The following is a 16,606-nucleotide window of genomic DNA, read 5'->3' as shown; positions in this document are numbered from 1 at the left end:
CTAAATTATAAAACAAACTGATGTCTGTTCCTTAAATGCCAATAGAACACAACATTATTAAAATGTTACAGTAATTGCAAAATGAGCCACAAGAGGGTATACTGAATGCAGACATAACTGGACGCCACCAGAGGGCACTGCTGAGTTTGCCTATTTTCATTGTGTCCTATTATTATGGGCTGGGAATTGTTCTGCATAGAAATAAGACTGGAGCAAGATAAACAGGAAGACACTGGTTTGTGGTGACTTTATTTTAATCATCCTGCCTAATCCACAATGCCATACAACACTACACAGTAAACAACATGATAACAAAGAAGGCAGCATCAATATGTGGGAAAAAGGCCCAATTCGCAGAAGGAATATGCATGCATGGTAATCCATGGTGGCCAGGAAGGAGCATACATCGAATAAAGAGGCTGCTGGCACTTTATGACACTGCACTGAGCCGTCTGCAAGCCATGACAAGTGAGGATGTGGCAGATTATTGTATTACAGATGACGGCTGGTCAGTGCAGATGAACAGAATCTCACCATACCACAGAGGCATTAACTCTGAGGCTCCTGCCAGATTATAAGCAAGTAGCTTGTTTCAGAAGCAGTGAGCAACAGCAGATGACATCCCCGAGCCCTGCTGCGCAAACGCTAGGCAGTTCACAGACTAAAGAATTAGCCAAGCAGAGCCTCGTGCCGCAGCAAAGACAGCTCAAACACAGAGGGCATCAGGGTGCTGCCTCGACCCGCTCACAAAGGGATATCAAAGCAACAAGTATACAAATGGTCTTGTGCCATACATGATTGAAAATATGTATTTTCTGAAAGAGTGTTAATTTCATCTTTTGCTATCAGGCTGCCTAAGACCTAGGCAATAACGTGGAGGCCAATGCCCATAATAGCTTCAGAAGAAATACAGTAAGAATAACTTAAGAGCTATATGTCTGCGTATTTGTGTTTATGTACAAAGATCAACTTCTACAAATTCTCAAACCCCAGTGTTTATATTTACCTGAAAGGAAGCAGAACACTACTGATTTGGCCATGCTCATAAACTAGGCCATGCTTATTTACTGTAGTTATTTATTTTTATTTTACATAAAATGTAAAAATGTATTATTAGGTTCTACCAGAAAATGATGAGAAATACACTTTGTACAGACAGACTCAAAACCTACAATGTGTAAAATGTCACATTTTATTTAATCCGTAGACTGAATAGTGTTGCTCAGTAAACAAGAAATCCAACTAAAAGAGATGTTTAAAAAGACACAAATCCGCTTCTTCATAAGAAACCACCTGGAGCCCACCAATGAAAAGATGTCTCCATTGCCCCTTTCATGGTTTGATTACAAACACACAGCAATCCACTTGATCAGTTTCACACTCTTGTAACCCCTACTCATTCTGAAGGTGAACCGTTTGGCACCTGGCATATGCTCAAGACCAAAGCTTTCTGCTGGCAGGTTTTTGTTTGTCACCACCATGTCACATGCTGTTTGTTAAGAGACTGGCATTCCCTGCACACATTATATACACAGTGCAACATGGGGCATAAAAACCCATAAAACACTACGATTATTGGCACCCCTGGTTAAGATGTGTTCTTAGGCTTCTGATAAATTATTTTTATTTCCCCAAAAAATATAGGCTTACAACTTAAAAAAGAGAAAAATCCAACCTTTAATTGAAGTACAGTGGAACCTCGGTTTGTGAGTAACTTGGTTTACGAGTGTTTTGCAAGACGAGTTAAAATCTCTATATATAATCTTCATTTGGATCTTGATCTTTGTTTGTCCACAAATGAATTAGAAGAAGAAGCACTAGATGGCAGTAGAGAGACAGCTAAAACATAGGCATTGCATTAAGAATCTCCTCCAGGCTTATAGTACTGAAGACTGTAGTACTCCAGTCACACCTCAAAACACAGACATTCAAGCTAAACATATTGTTGTGCTTTAAATTAACTAATCTTTATATATAATCTTCATTTGGATCTTCATCTTTGTTTGTCCGCGAATTCCACGCATGCGTAGACCACCTTCCAGTTTAGTACGTTGTTGTTACTCACGGATGTCAACAATGTGCCGGAATAACGAAAGGGGTGGTGGACAGTGTTACGCTGGTTAGCTCCTGAGGCCTGGTTAGAGAATGAGATTGCCGAAGATAAAAGGTACATGCCTACGTAACATATGAATGAAAGAAAGACAGTGGGTAAAATGAATGACAACGTAATAGCACGTTCCGGAAATTATTATTGTTACGTTGTAGCCGGCGAGTGCTGCGCGTCTCACAGTTGTACCGTGGCTTGCTCACATGTCATTAAAAAAAAGTGTTTACAGTGATCGGTTCGTAAGGCTATAGTGTGAACTCTTCCAATGTTAGTTTTCTCAGTGTTATTCAATGTTTTTACATTTAGTTTACTATTACACTGTGCAATCCATGGTATAATTAACTATTTTTGTGCTTAAAAATCTTTAAAAAAATATATATTTACATACCGCTCGTACAGTCCGGAACGGATTAATTGTATTTACATACAATCCTATGGGGGAAAATACTTTGAGTCACGACCAGAGTTTTGGAACGAATTACAGTCGTGACCCGAGGTTCCACTGTATATCTATCTTACCAATTTATTTTTATTTTACAGTCAAAAGCTGTCAATTATTATTGCTTTGTGCTTGATGCTGCAGGAATGCAATTCAACTACACAGGAACAAGGACATCAGAAAATATAGCAAACAAACGAACAAATGGGGATTCAGTGCTACTTGTGTGAAAGAGGCAAATACAAAGCAGCTCATTAAACAGCAGCCTGTAATAATTTTAAAGTGGATACCCAAAATCTTTTCATCTTGAGTAAACTCTTCAATATTTGATGTGCAATGTAAAAGTGCACTGCCCCTCTTTAAAGGTGCATGGTGTCATCAACTTCAGAAAATCCAATGTGCCTCTTAACAACATCCTAGAGAAGTGTGTTACACATGATGATTAATAATGAATTAAAGGCACGCTGTCTGAAGTCGGGTCGTTTATTAGAATAAACAATGCATTATGCAGAAGTGTTATCAATTTAAACCCACAGTCCGGCTGCCAGCACTCACTAGGGAATGGCATTTCGCTGTTCGCTGAAAGTAAAAGCGGGTAGCCAATTAAAAAAAACAGCCAGACTGGGAGGCTGCATGCATGTGTGGGTCGGGGCTGGCGGCTCTCATTGTGCCATGCAATATAAAGTTCATTCTGCTACAACTCAAATATAAATCAAAATATTGTTTGCTAACTGTCCACATCACTCCTTATTTTTTTAAGGACATAACAATCCTGAAAGGAAATCGGCAGGAAAATGAGAGAGGACCTCTCCTGCCTATGGGCTGATCTGCATTGATGCAGTATTTGTTTTTTTTTTAATTCTGATTATTTCATTCTTTGGGCTGCCTACTCCAGTGAGAAACCACCCCATGACACATAACCCCTTGAAAAGAAACTAAGACCGGCACAAAAAGAGAAGAACAGAAACTCTGCAGTGGACTATAGCCAGGGTGGACTCACCTCTCCCTTCTTGACAGTCATGGACTGCCTGCGTGGTGTGATCTCCTCATTGATACTGGAAAGGAAGTTCTGGGAGATACGAAGGGCATCTTGTAGCAGTGGGTAGTCAGGATGGCTCGCTGGGGTGTGTTTCAGCAAATCCTGCACAGGATAAGTCAAGAGCTGTAATCAACATCTTAACCGTACGCTCAAGCTGTTTCTTATATCCACATAAAGGAGCAGGCTGCACTTTAAATTCTGAAATGAAACTGTAGCATGACATAAAGGTGTTTTTCTTAAATAAAACTCAGGCAGGGCTACTTGGGAGATTCCCAAATGTCTGCCTCCTTAAAAGGATTCACTTACATGTAGAACAAGAGTGCTGCGGGTGACTCGGTCTACTGGTTTGTAAAGGAGTGCTGAAAAAAAATAAAAATAAGACAAGAGGCCACAAAGACAGAGTATAAAGTTTCCACAATAAAAATATAAAAACAACGTGGCTTAAAAAACACTACTCCGGAAGAGAACACATTTTCAGTTTTATTTCAAGGTATAAAGCATAGACATTTTGAGATTTTGGAAGAAGTCCTTTATAAATGAACTTATACCTCCTACAAAATTTGTTGATATGCTTTACTCTACTCTGTGTGTCACCTTCTAGAAAGTGCCAAAACTCCACTGGGTCACCACTCACTGAGACGTTATCATCAGTGAAGGCATCACATGAAGGCCAAATTCTGCCTATAGCCAGGAAGCAAAACTACTGACGAGAGGATAATGAATCTGCAACCTTTAAACAACTTTGCCAAAATATAATTTATTACCAAAACATTTCTTCTGTGATAGAAAAGTCAGATAATCCATTCAAAAATATTTTGCCGATTTATGTTGTAATGGATGGACTGGCTTCTAAATCAAGATGGGCTCTGTTCCCTTATGTAACCTAAAGCCTGTATAACGGACGGTAAGGAAAGGAATTGTGACATTCCAACATGAAGGGGCACCACAGCAGCTTGGCCACTGAGACTGACATCCTAGCAACAATGGATGGGACTTCCTCAGTGGGCTGGAAGGCCAACATAATGGACAGATGACTTCAACTGATTGGCATCCTGACTGGATTGGTTAGTCCCTTTGCTACTTGGGATACCAGAAGAAATGTGGCACATTTGGAGACTGCCTGCCATACACAGGTCATCCCTCCATACACTTGGTGGTAGCATCCCTTGTGGCAAGCCCCTGTATGGATCCCCACAGATGTGGGAAAAAAATAAATGAAACAAGGGGTAAAATTAATTTATCTTACAGAAAAGCATGAAGAGACTGCTGAAATGGTTAATTAAACAAACAGAATGTTCCAGGGGATGATTCAATAAATTGGATGATGTCATGTTCTATCATTTACCCAATAAGCATTAACAATCGTCACGTACACAGAAATTTTCATAAAAGAAGGTGAAGAACTGAACTTAAGAAATACAAACAAGTCCACAAATATAGTGGAGTTAAGACTTTTATTTTGGGGTATATACACTCTGTTTGGTTTCCCAATCAGAGCAAATGTCAGGATTAACTCAGCACTGTTAAGCAAATTCAGTTATCAATAACTATAAGCCTCGGTCATCATTCTGTGACCATTCCATCACACAGTGTATCACTCTGCATGAAGAGAAACTGAAGACGCAATGAACAAGCTTCCTCCTGCCTGGTTCTTCAGGTTGGTTTGATTGTTTGAATACTTAGAGATCCTAGTTGAAGAGAAAATTTCTTTTAATATATTTCCAATTTATCTCTGCCCTGTTGGGTTCCATGGGGGCAACCACGGGGAGCTAGTGGGAGCTGAGTTCCACCTGATTTGATGTGCTTCCTGGAAACTATGGCTTAGTCACTGACAGTATTCCTGAGTCAGGTTTAAAAGAGCCTTCTACTTTGCCCAAAGAGTTAGAGTTGGGAGGCGGTGGACAACACTTGCTGGGAGGTGTGGAGGAGAAAGAAAAGTGCAGAGTGTTACACGTGGGCAAAAGGAACATCAATTATAAATAGTGGATGGGAGACACTGTCACACAGGAGGCAACCACTGAAAAGGATTTAGGGTTTATTTTGACACCTTTTTCAAAGCAACGTACAGAAGAAATTAAAATGGCAAATAAAATGTAAACTTGTCTTAAAAACTATTCAATATAAGTCAAGGGAGGTTAATGCACTAATATCTATAGCATGGTGTGCAGTTCTATTCACCACAATACTAGAAGCCGTGCAGAGGAGAGCAACCAAGTGTATCCCACTATTTAAGGAGATGTCCTACTCTGACAGACTCCATCCAACCATCCATCCATCCATCCATCCTCTTCTGCTTATCTGAGGTCGGGTCGCGGGGGCAGCACCTTGAGTAGAGATACCCAGACTTCCCTCTCCCCGGCCACTTCTTTTAGCTTTTCCGGGAGAATCCTGAGGCGTTCCCAGGCCAGCCGGGAGACATAGTCCCTCCAGCATGTCCTGGGTCTTCCCCGGGGCCTCCTCCCGGTTGGATATGCCTGGAACACCTCACCAGGGAGGTGTCCAGGAGGCATCCTGATCAGATGCCCGAGCCACCTCATCTGACTCCTCTCGATGCGGAGGAGCAGCGGCTCTACTCTGAGCCCCTCCCGGATGACTGAGCTTCTCACCCTATCTTTAAGGGAAAGCCCAGACACCCTGCGGAGGAAACTCATTTCAGCCGCTTGTATTCGCGATCTCGTTCTTTCGGTCACTACCCATAGCTCATGACCATACGTGAGGGTAGGAACATAGATCGACTGGTAAATTGAGAGCTTCGCCTTGCGGCTCAGCTCCTTTTTCACCACGACAGACCGATGCAGAGCCCGCATCACTGCGGACGCCGCACTGATCCCCCTTTCGATCTCATGCTCCATTCTTCCCTCACTCGTGAACAAGACCCCGAAATACTTGAACTCCTCCACTTGGGGCAGGATCTCGCTCCCAACCCTGAGAGGGCACTCCACCCTTTTCCGGCTGTGACAGACTCAAAGAGAATTAAACATGTTTTAGTTTGAGCAGAAGAGACTGTGTGAGGACCTTATCCAGGTATTTAAAATATTCAAATGCATTGATAAAGTAAAATCCAGCAAAAGGATGAATCATGTACTATAAGACAACTGTAGAAATTAAGGGGAAGTGTGTTTAGGACTAATGCCAGAAAGTACTTCTTTACACAAAAGGGTTGTGAGACTCTGGAACAAACCACTGAGGCATGTAGTTGAAGCAGAAACCTTGACATATTTGAAGCAGAATCTGGATGATACATTGGGACAGCATAGTTACTTGCTAAATAAACAGGCTTGATGGACCGAATGGTCTCCTCTTGTCAAATGTACTATTAATTACACCTCTCTATTCAAACACTGCATATCCTTATTTAAACCTGGGTCTGGGACAGTCCATTGTAAAAGAGATTGTTAGTTTTCTACAATGGGAGGTGATGGGCAAGGAGGACAAGCAGAAGAAGCCTTTTCTGTCCCACTTACTCAGTTTCCTCTTTTATAGATGCTTTAAGCATAGATGTTACCTTTGGTAGTCTGGCAATGGCCTGTTGTGACAAGTATCTGATTTGGGCAGCACTTAGTTATTTATTTTTTTATTATTATTATCATGATGGATCTGTCTGTTATCTACTAGCTAACTTATGCAGATTTTCTAGTGTTCACTTGTCTGTTTCTTGTAGTGTTATGCAATGCGACACACCAGTTTTTCACTGTTCTGTTTATAGCCGAAAACTGCATCACAAAATCTATTTTTTAATCTTTCAAAAATTAAATATTTTTTGGGGCTGAATTTATGAAAGCCTGACTAGGTGGCAGAGGGGGTATCCAGTAAGCCAGTGAGCCTATGGAATTAATAATTATAATAATAATACTTTATTTCTCCAGCGCCTTTTGATGGACTGAAGTGTGCCCAGAACAGAGGCTTCCAGCCAGCAGGTTTCATAGCCATGCAGGCTCAGTTAGAAAATTAAAGTGGCTTTCAAGCTCGTTGGCTCGATGTTTCGTAAATTACAGATTCACATCTAATGATATCTTGCTCAGATGAGATGTCCTTACAAAAGTTATTATTTTTTTATTGAATGACTTTTACTACTTATGAGTTGCCTACATTTATGCCTAAATGCAAATCACTGGCTACTTTTTGGTGAGGTGACTTATAAGCAGGCTTATTACTTCGGCTTCACAACAGATGGGCTGAGGTTAATTCAAATAAACTAACCATTGAAGCACAAGACACAGAGCCAACATTTTCATTTCTGATATTTTTAGCAGCTGCATCCACAATTTTTTTTTTTACTTTGCATCAAAAAACAATATTTTAAAGACTGGATGCTGTTTTAAAGCAGCCAAAAATAAAACAATGTCCTTACCTTCCAGAGAGTTTTTGGCTGACTGCTCTCTGGAATCCTTTGAACTCCTTACTTTAAGATTCTGAAAAAGAAAAGAAAAATAAGGTATTGACCCACATCAAACTAGCTATAGTGCTCTCTATATATTATGTGGTGTATTTATCTCAATATTCATAGTGCCATTCATCTATCTATCATTTTATATAAAGCATTTCTTTACCTATTACAAAACACATTTCTTTGCAAATGCTAAAAAAGTGTTACATGTGAACATCACCTCAGATAAACAATAGAAAAGTAATTATTAAATAAACACAAATAAAACCATGATGTTTTAATATTCAGAATGCCTCCCATCAAATCCAGTAAATGTAGCATGTCTTGCCTGAAATAGTTTTTGACATATTTTGAGAAGACACAAAGACATACACTCAAAGTCCATCTTTATTTTATATACTGCTTGTGATATCTATATTGGACTACTAGACCGTGCCACCTGAGAATTGTCATCGGCTCACAGACCCATCCACACATTAACATGGAGGATACAGAACACTTCTGCCACACCCGGAAGTGCTGGGGGAGGAAGAAGACCAGGGACACCCGGAGTGCTTCCAGGTACGCAGCTGGCACTTCCGCCACACTGGGGAGTGCCCATTGGAAGATTGTCGGGAGGCACCTGGAGCACGTCCAGGTGGTTATAAAAGGGGCCGCCTCCCTCCATTCGAGGGCTAGAGTCGGGTGGAAGTGGACAGAGCTCGGGAGGAGAGGAAAGAGGCGGCCTGAAGAGAAGGAAATGGCATTGCTTTGAGGGACTTGTCTGAGGGTGATTGGTGCTGCAGCACTGGGTTTTGTGCGTGTTGAACTTTGTCCATCCATCCATTATCCAACCCGCTATATCCTAACTACAGGGTCACGGGGGTCTGCTGGAGCCAATCCCAGCCAACACAGGGCGCAAGGCAGGAAACAAAACCCGGGCAGGGCGCCAGCCCACCACAGGTTGAACTTTGTAAACAGTGTAAATAAACGTGTGTGGTGACTTTAAATCATGTCTACCTGTCTGTGTCTGGGCTGTTCCCCACAATACTTACACCCATTGTGAGGCTGACTAATCAAGTTATTGTTGTCCAATACTAATTAAAGCACAGGTAATCTGTTTACGTCAATATCTGCCCAATTATGCTTTCTTGATGTAGCACATTCTTTGAAAATAGAGACCACACAATCAGCTTATCTCCTCAGTTTGTGGTTGAGGGTAGTCTGTAATTCTCAGTCAAGTTTTAAAACAATAGAAAAACTGATTGCCCACAGAACACAGTACCCCCAAATGTCCCTAGAAATATTAAACCCCATATTCAATGGTTCATAGGCTGGCCTTTCTATAATAGGTGATAAAGGGTCAGAATGACCAGACAGTAGTGGACAATTTAGCCAGGACATCGGGATACTCCCTACTCTTTATGAAGGATGCCCAGGGACGTTTTAGGACCACAGAGAGTCAGGACCTTGTGTCAGGACACAGAATCACTTTCAGAGATAGGAATGACATTTCTTTTGATCTAGGGACACCAGAAGCTAGATCTAAATCCAATGCCCATGGTGCCCCAATCTATGCAGCTCCAATTGGCATTAAACCGCTGTTTCTCCAAGAAAGGACCATATGCTACCCTCCCTATCTGAGGGATAACACTGACTCTGATCCTCCTTTCTATGGCTGTGTGTGTGCGGCCAAGAGGTGTTGCCACATCTGCCTGTTGCCACATCTGCCATTTCATTCTAGCCCTCACTCACTGTAAAGAGAGGGTTAACAATTCTCTACAAATGAACGATGGTCTCGTTACCTGCTCCTAGTGTCCTGGGGAAGCACTGCACCTTTCCCACCTGGCTCCTACTCTGGTTATGTCATGCTGGTGCCCCTGCCTACTGCTCTTACAAAGCATGCACCCCCATGTTGCCACAGTCATGTATGCAGGATGGCACTCTCTTTTATGTCTTTCTCTGAAGGCCACCATGAGACATTTCCCTTCTCCATGCCATTCCATTCTAGTGGTGCCCTTTTCCATTGTCTTTTCTACATTTTTTTTTTCTCCTTTGATAAACTCTGCTGGTTTAGATTACAATATGTGAAGTTGCCATCTAACATGCAGAAAGTGCTATAAAGCAACATTGCTAAAAGGATGAATTTGTCAGAAATATCAATTCTTCATTTTTTGTAGCTTATTTACACCTGGGTGCGGTTGTCTAAAGTAACAGTAGACTGTTCAGTATAATGCCAAAGAAGACACAGACTCAACTTGGCAGGAATCACCTGTGATGTAAGTGATAACCCCACTACTGGACAGTGAATACACCCAAAGGGGTGTCCATTTCCATTTTACTCTATACTGCTTTTCATCTTTTTTGTTTTCTCTATCAGGACGACAATAACCTTAATACCTGGACCTGCAGGCAAAGTAGGATTGTGTCACACACAGTCTAGCAGCTGGTGGGCACCAGCTTACAAGAACATACACATCTCTGGCAAACGAGCAAGCTTTTACTTTGTGAAACATTTACACAAATTTAATAATTACATTTTCAAGGGTGCATACCGGTATCCTAAGAAGACCCCACTTTGAACCCGCCTGCCTAATTCAAGATGGATTCATTTGTTTATTAGAGCCCTATGAATTGTGTAAAAGAAAGCCTGCAACAACAGCATTGTCCAGAACTACAAAGAATGAATGCTACTGTGACAACTGGCCCGAGCACCAAGAGCCAAGCAACTTCTTACCTCAGAGATTTCCGCAAACTGAGTATTGGCCTGACAGCATTTCTCTGCAGTTTCCACAGCAACTTCATAGTTATCCACAAATGCCCGATACACACCAAGCTGGCTTGCCTGGTGAGTGGGAAGAACATCAGAAAAAAAAATTAGAAGGCAGACAATTCACTTTGTTAAAGGAGACTGAGGGGGTCAGGAAAGATGATTAGGATGCGTAAAAGAAATGTCTCACTATGGAATCGGGTGGGATTTAATACATTCACATTTCTGACTAATTGTAATCCTAACTCAGCAACACTTCACCCAATTGTCATGTTTACTCCTATGGCCTTGTCTCATCTCATTTTAATTAATTTATCAAGAATGGTAACCAACATTCTAAATCTTCACAATACGAGACAGCACTTACCACACATGAGGTTCAATTTTGGTGCCCATTCATTGTAAACATACAGTTCAGCCACATCCTTCAAGATGTGCAGATTAGGTTACCCGAGAAGCTGGTTTTATACAGTGGATTTGGAAGAAACGACAACACTCATAGGCAAGAATTAGTCCACATCTACAACATACTAGTGAAGCCTGCCTTTGCAGAGTGAGATTAGGCTGCACTGATAACAATGGACTTTAACTGATAAAATGGTCTCACATTGCCATGTCAAACTGCCTTCTTCTTTCTGTAAGTGTGGGTCCCTCTCTCCTTAGGCTAAGGCTAAGCCGACACTACTGGGGTTTAATTTCAAATGCCATTTTTAAACAAAACGGATCTGTCCACACAAGCTTATGTCACACACGTGCGCATGGGAGGCAGCTAAAGGGCTTGAGTGACGGCAGTTCTGAAACAGGCCGGGAGGTAGCAGAGTGCACCGACTCTTTTTCTCTCTTCCCTGTAGACCATTCCCGGGAGATCCCATCTGCCTCTCTTGACGTCACTTCCGGGACCGAACCAATGGAAGGAGACCTTACTGGCTCCGGCCCCTGTGATGTCACGTCCGGGCTCGAACCAATGGCTAACGAATATGGGCCCGATCCTTATGACCTCACTTCCTGTCTTCCCCTTTTCCCCTGTTTGTCAGTCTTGTTTTGGACTCAGTTGTGTGCACATCAGTGCTGTCATTGACTAAGAAAACGACTTTGCAGCCAGGATACCAGAATATATGGGTGGCTGCCCCAAACCTTTTTCTGTGTATGTCTCAGTTTTGTGACACTTACTTGAATCATATACAAAAGCATTGCCCTCCACACCAAAAACACCAAAATAACGTCAAACACAAATGATGTAGAGATTTACCTTCACTGTGTATGTACGCAAGAGCCAAAAAAAAAAATAAATTCCTTGAAGGGATGGTAACACTGCTAGCCCGACACAGGATTTATCACAAAGCTGTAGCGACCTATGCATGTAGCGCTTAAACTGTATAAAATGCAATGTAGATATACAAACAGGTAAGCAACATAACAAATGCCATGGAAAAGCATCTCCTGTTATATCTTCTTATGGGGGGTCATGAGGTTGCTGGAAAGGGGTGTGTGGCGCTCCTGATATCTATGCAAAAGGACGAAGGTCCAAGTCTTTAGAGTCCTGGTGCTTTCTGTCTTGCTATATGTTTGCGAGAGATAGATGCTATCCAGTGACCTGAGACAAAGACTGGACTCCTTCTTGTGTGTCTCTCTGGAAAATCGTTGGGTACCGTTGGTTTGACTTTGTGTTGCTCATGGAGTCCCGAATGAGGCACATGACCTGCATTGTGAGGGAGCGTCAGTTACGGCACTACAGTCATGTGGTGCGTTTCCCCGAGGGTGATCCAGCTCGTAAGATCCTCACTGTTGGGGACCCAAGTGGCTGGACCAGACAAAGGGGTGGGCCCACGTAACACTTGGCTCCGACAGATAGAGGGTCATTTCCGAAGGGTGGGACTGGACTGCGTGTCTGCCTGGGGGGTTGCAACCCACGAGATGTTTCGTTGTGTAGTGGGTGCGGCAACGCAATGTACCAGTGCATGCTCCCCAACTTGACTTGACTTATGTCCACTATGTTGGAATATGGTTTTCTTTCCTCGGGAGCAACCTATCAGGGAATGAGATGTTGAAATGAGCAGAACCCAGTCATGGATGGGCTACATAATAAACACAAACACGTCAGTACGCTTTTCACTCAGTCCTCACTGAAACACCAAGCTGGTGCTTCAAAGGTGTAAAGCTCTAGACAGTTTTTTCAAAAGTCTCAGTTTTTGTGTGGATGAAAGGCAAAACTTGGACACTAAAGTCTTCATTTTTAAACTAAAATGTAAAAGTATGAATATAGCCTTAGGTAAGGTTCGTTTTTTTCCTGGGACGGTGGTCTGCTTCTTGTTATCAGAGTGGTGTTCTTTCCTTTACCAAGCAATCTATCCACCAGCCCTCCACTAACCCCTCAAACGGCTGCATTTAGAAAGTGCTGATAGTCCGTAGTATGGCCAGTATCCATACCACCTGCACTTCAGAAAAGGTCATTCACCTGAGGCTAAGCATGTCTAGGCCCAGCCAGTACTTGGATGGGAGACCGACAAGGAAAAAGCTTGGGCTGCTGCTGGTGAGGCCAGCAGGGGGCACTTACCCTGGGGTCTGTGTGTGGATCCCAATGCCCCAGTGCAGTGACAGGGACCCTGTACTGTAAAAATGGCACCATACTTTGGAAGAGATGTAAAACTGAGGTCCTGACTCTCTGTGGTCATTAAAGATCCCTGGGAGTCCTTTGTAAAGAGTAGGGTGTACCCAGATTCCCTAAGTTTGTCTCTCTCTCATCTCTTCACCACCTAACAGCTTATAGTATGTGTGGTGAGTGTAATGGCACAAAAAATGGCTGCCATCGCATCATCCAGGTGGATGCTACACATTAGTGGAGGCTGAAGTGGCTCCCCATTCACTGGAGTGCTTTGAATAGTGAGAAAAAACACAATATAAATGTAAGAAATATAATAATCATTATTATTAATAGTAAAATAGATAATACAAAAGAATTTCTCAATAATGTGAAATCATCCAAATTTGTTTCACTAAAACACAATCTGTAGCCAAGTGGGACTCACGAGCTTCACAAATCAGTCAAACATTTTAACCCTTCAGTTGACGTCACTGTTTAATTAGTTATCCTTTTTATTTCTCCTCAAATTTTGTATTCAGGAGAATGCATTGGAGTGTAGGAAATATTTATATTTTGCCCTTATCTTTAGAGGTTTAACCCTGTGATTTTCTGTTTTATTCACTTTTTCTGTGGAATGACAGTCCTAGCACACACACGATACTGCCTGCCTGCCGTAGGGCAGCTGAAATTAAAAATACACAATGGTAAAAAGCAAAAAAAGAATTTGAATGCATCTAAATTTCTGATTTATTGGGTATGAAGAGTTAATTAATATAAACAGCTTGTAATTTCTGGACGGATACAAAAAATGGGAAGTAACATCCATCCATCCATTATCCAACGCGCTGAATCCGAATACATGGTCACGGAGGTCTGCTGGAGCCAATCCCAGCCAACACAGGGTGCAAGGCAGGAAACAAACCCCAGGCAGGGCACCAGCCCACCGCAGGGCGCGCGCACACACACCAAGAACACACCAGGGACAATTTAGAATCGCCAATGCACCTAACCTGCATGTCTCTGGACTGTAGGAGGAAACCCACGCAGACACGGGGAGAATATGCAAACTCCATGCAGGGAGGACCCGGGAAGCAAACCCAGATCTCCTAACTGCGAGGCAGCAGCGCATGGGAAGAAACAGCTTGCTTAATTAACACTGAAGTCGGACAAAATGTGCAGCCATAGGGAAACTGCATGAATGAACCCAACAACCACTGCTGTAGCCTGTGACACCCCAAATCCATGCTCTGACTTCCCAAATGACACAAGGCAAGACAAATGGGGGGGGGGGGGAGTCCTCACTGGCTCAGACCAGTCTCCGTGGGCTGATGTTAATCTTCCTGACCTGCCCTTCGATTCCTGCCTTCATTTGGCAGAGGGCTTCACCTTCGCATTAAAAATCACGCAAGCATGAATTTAATTAAATAAAAAGACGGTGTGCAACAAAAGAGGTCACTTCACTGCAACACAAGTCGTGTGCCCCCCCGGAGGACACAGCACGAATCCTAACCTATCAGTCATGTCTTCCTCTTTAAAGGCATCCTACACAGCATTAAAACAGGGCTACAGATAGCAGATCACAAATCCTGGCAAAGATGATGCGGAAAAGTGATTCCTGACTGATGACAGCTGTTATGACGACAGAATGTGTCCCGATCAAAGGCAGAGCCTGTCCTGAGATAATACTGCTGAGGGCAACATTTTAGATAGATAGATAGATATGAAAGGCACTATATAATAGATAGATAGATAGATAGATAGATAGATAGATAGATAGATAGATAGATAGATAGATAGATAGATAGATAGATAGATAGATAGATAGATAGATAGATATGAAAGGCACTATATGATAGATAGATAGATAGATAGATAGATAGATAGATAGATAGATAGATAGATAGATAGATAGATAGATAGATAGATTACTGAGAAGTAAAAAGGGAGTAAAAAGTATGCAGGCAATGATGTACAGTGTCTGTATTGTGTGCCTTTTTGGACACAGACCAGATATGCTGGAGAAAGAAGTGAAAGCAGAGACAAAAAGGAGATCAATCACAGGCAGGATGGGCTGGGGTTGCGGGTGTCTTCTTGTTTTTGTCTTTCTTTCTCAGGGAGACCACAGTAGCTCAAGTGGATGTGTTCATTCAAAAAAAGACAGATTAATAAATCAGCACGTAAACAGCATGCAGAGAAGATCTGGGGGTGGGGTAGAGAAGAGCCATATAAGAAGGCAGAGTGTCATAGGCCAGCATTTAATTAGCAGTGTCTTCTTGAAAGAGCCCTTCGATTCGAGGCTGCATGTTTCTGATCAGCCATAATCTTGCTTACTCCGAGGTTATCAGCTGTTGTCTACACTTATACAAGTTTGGCTTTGTCTGCATAACTGAGCTGCTGCTTCACAAAATAAAATGCTGCCAAAGACTTGTTGGTACTGTTGGAAATTTGATAGCACTCTTAAAAATGAGCAGGATTATAAGGTACTGAACCGAGTAAAATTTTCAGATTGTTTGACTCTGTAAAGTGCCTTACAAGGTTGAATACTTTTCAGAATTACTCGACAAAGCCATCAGCCATACAGTCTTTATTTTATATTATTATTATTGTTGTTCACACAACACCGGTCCGTTGCATTTCATAAAACAAACCAAAACAAATCAATTTAAATAACAATAGACAGATCTCTCTTTTTACTCATTTCCTCTCCCCGGTTGCCAGAGACCCTCAGAACACTTTCACATTCAACACTTGAAGGGCCGCCCTCTGGGAGGTCCATTAATTGAGAGACTCTTGTCCCCACCCCCCAACCTGACCTACATTCAGTTACTCTCCGGTGTATTGGTCAGGTTAAGGGTCAGCCAAACTGAATTAACAGCCCAGGGGAGAGTGGCAGGAGTGGAGTTTTGGAAGGGAGTAGCAGTTCAGCAGTTACAGAGCCCACCATTGCAATGGTGCTGTGTGTATATTCACAAAATATGAAAAGGAAAATGAATGAATTGACCACCTTTAGTAAGTTTATTTCTTGGCAAAGAAGACCAGGACAAACTAAACAGCACCTGTGAGTGGCACGCTGGAGAATGTTTGACTCAGATAAAAAGGAAAGTTGACATCTAGAACATGGGTAGAAGCTTGTGCAGATTCAAGAGGTAATTTTCTGTGCCTGAAGGAAACCTCCTAGTGGTCTCTTTTACAGAATCCATTGAGATTGTGAGGAAAGAAGCAACAGTGGATGTTGTGGATCCAGTGTCCTGGATGCCAGATGGCCACCCCCTTGGGTTGGAGCGGTGCCTCAGTTTCCCACAAG

The 16,606-nt window shown here is 42.3% G+C and overlaps 2 protein-coding genes across 8 annotated transcripts in view; both read right to left on the bottom strand.

Moving 5' to 3' along the window:
* LOC114669201 (breakpoint cluster region protein-like) overlaps positions 1 to 16,606 on the bottom strand; it is a 407,369-nt gene that overhangs the window by 35,328 nt on the left and 355,435 nt on the right. For both annotated transcript variants that reach the window (XM_051921207.1, XM_051921206.1), the window contains exons 5-8: positions 10,689 to 10,796; positions 7,937 to 7,997; positions 3,892 to 3,944; positions 3,547 to 3,687 (exon numbers count right to left, since the gene is read on the bottom strand). In XM_051921207.1, the coding sequence (XP_051777167.1) occupies positions 3,547 to 3,687; positions 3,892 to 3,944; positions 7,937 to 7,997; positions 10,689 to 10,796 (363 nt within the window). The remainder of the gene's footprint in view (positions 1 to 3,546; positions 3,688 to 3,891; positions 3,945 to 7,936; positions 7,998 to 10,688; positions 10,797 to 16,606) is intronic.
* Positions 1 to 16,606, bottom strand: part of specc1la (sperm antigen with calponin homology and coiled-coil domains 1-like a) — a 284,094-nt gene that overhangs the window by 140,281 nt on the left and 127,207 nt on the right. The window lies entirely within an intron of this gene.

The sequence above is a fragment of the Erpetoichthys calabaricus genome, chromosome 18 (genome assembly GCF_900747795.2).
Source record: "Erpetoichthys calabaricus chromosome 18, fErpCal1.3, whole genome shotgun sequence".
NCBI lineage: Eukaryota > Metazoa > Chordata > Cladistia > Polypteriformes > Polypteridae > Erpetoichthys > Erpetoichthys calabaricus.
Note: the sequence above shows the minus strand (reverse complement) of the source record. Positions and strands in the feature narration are given on the sequence as shown.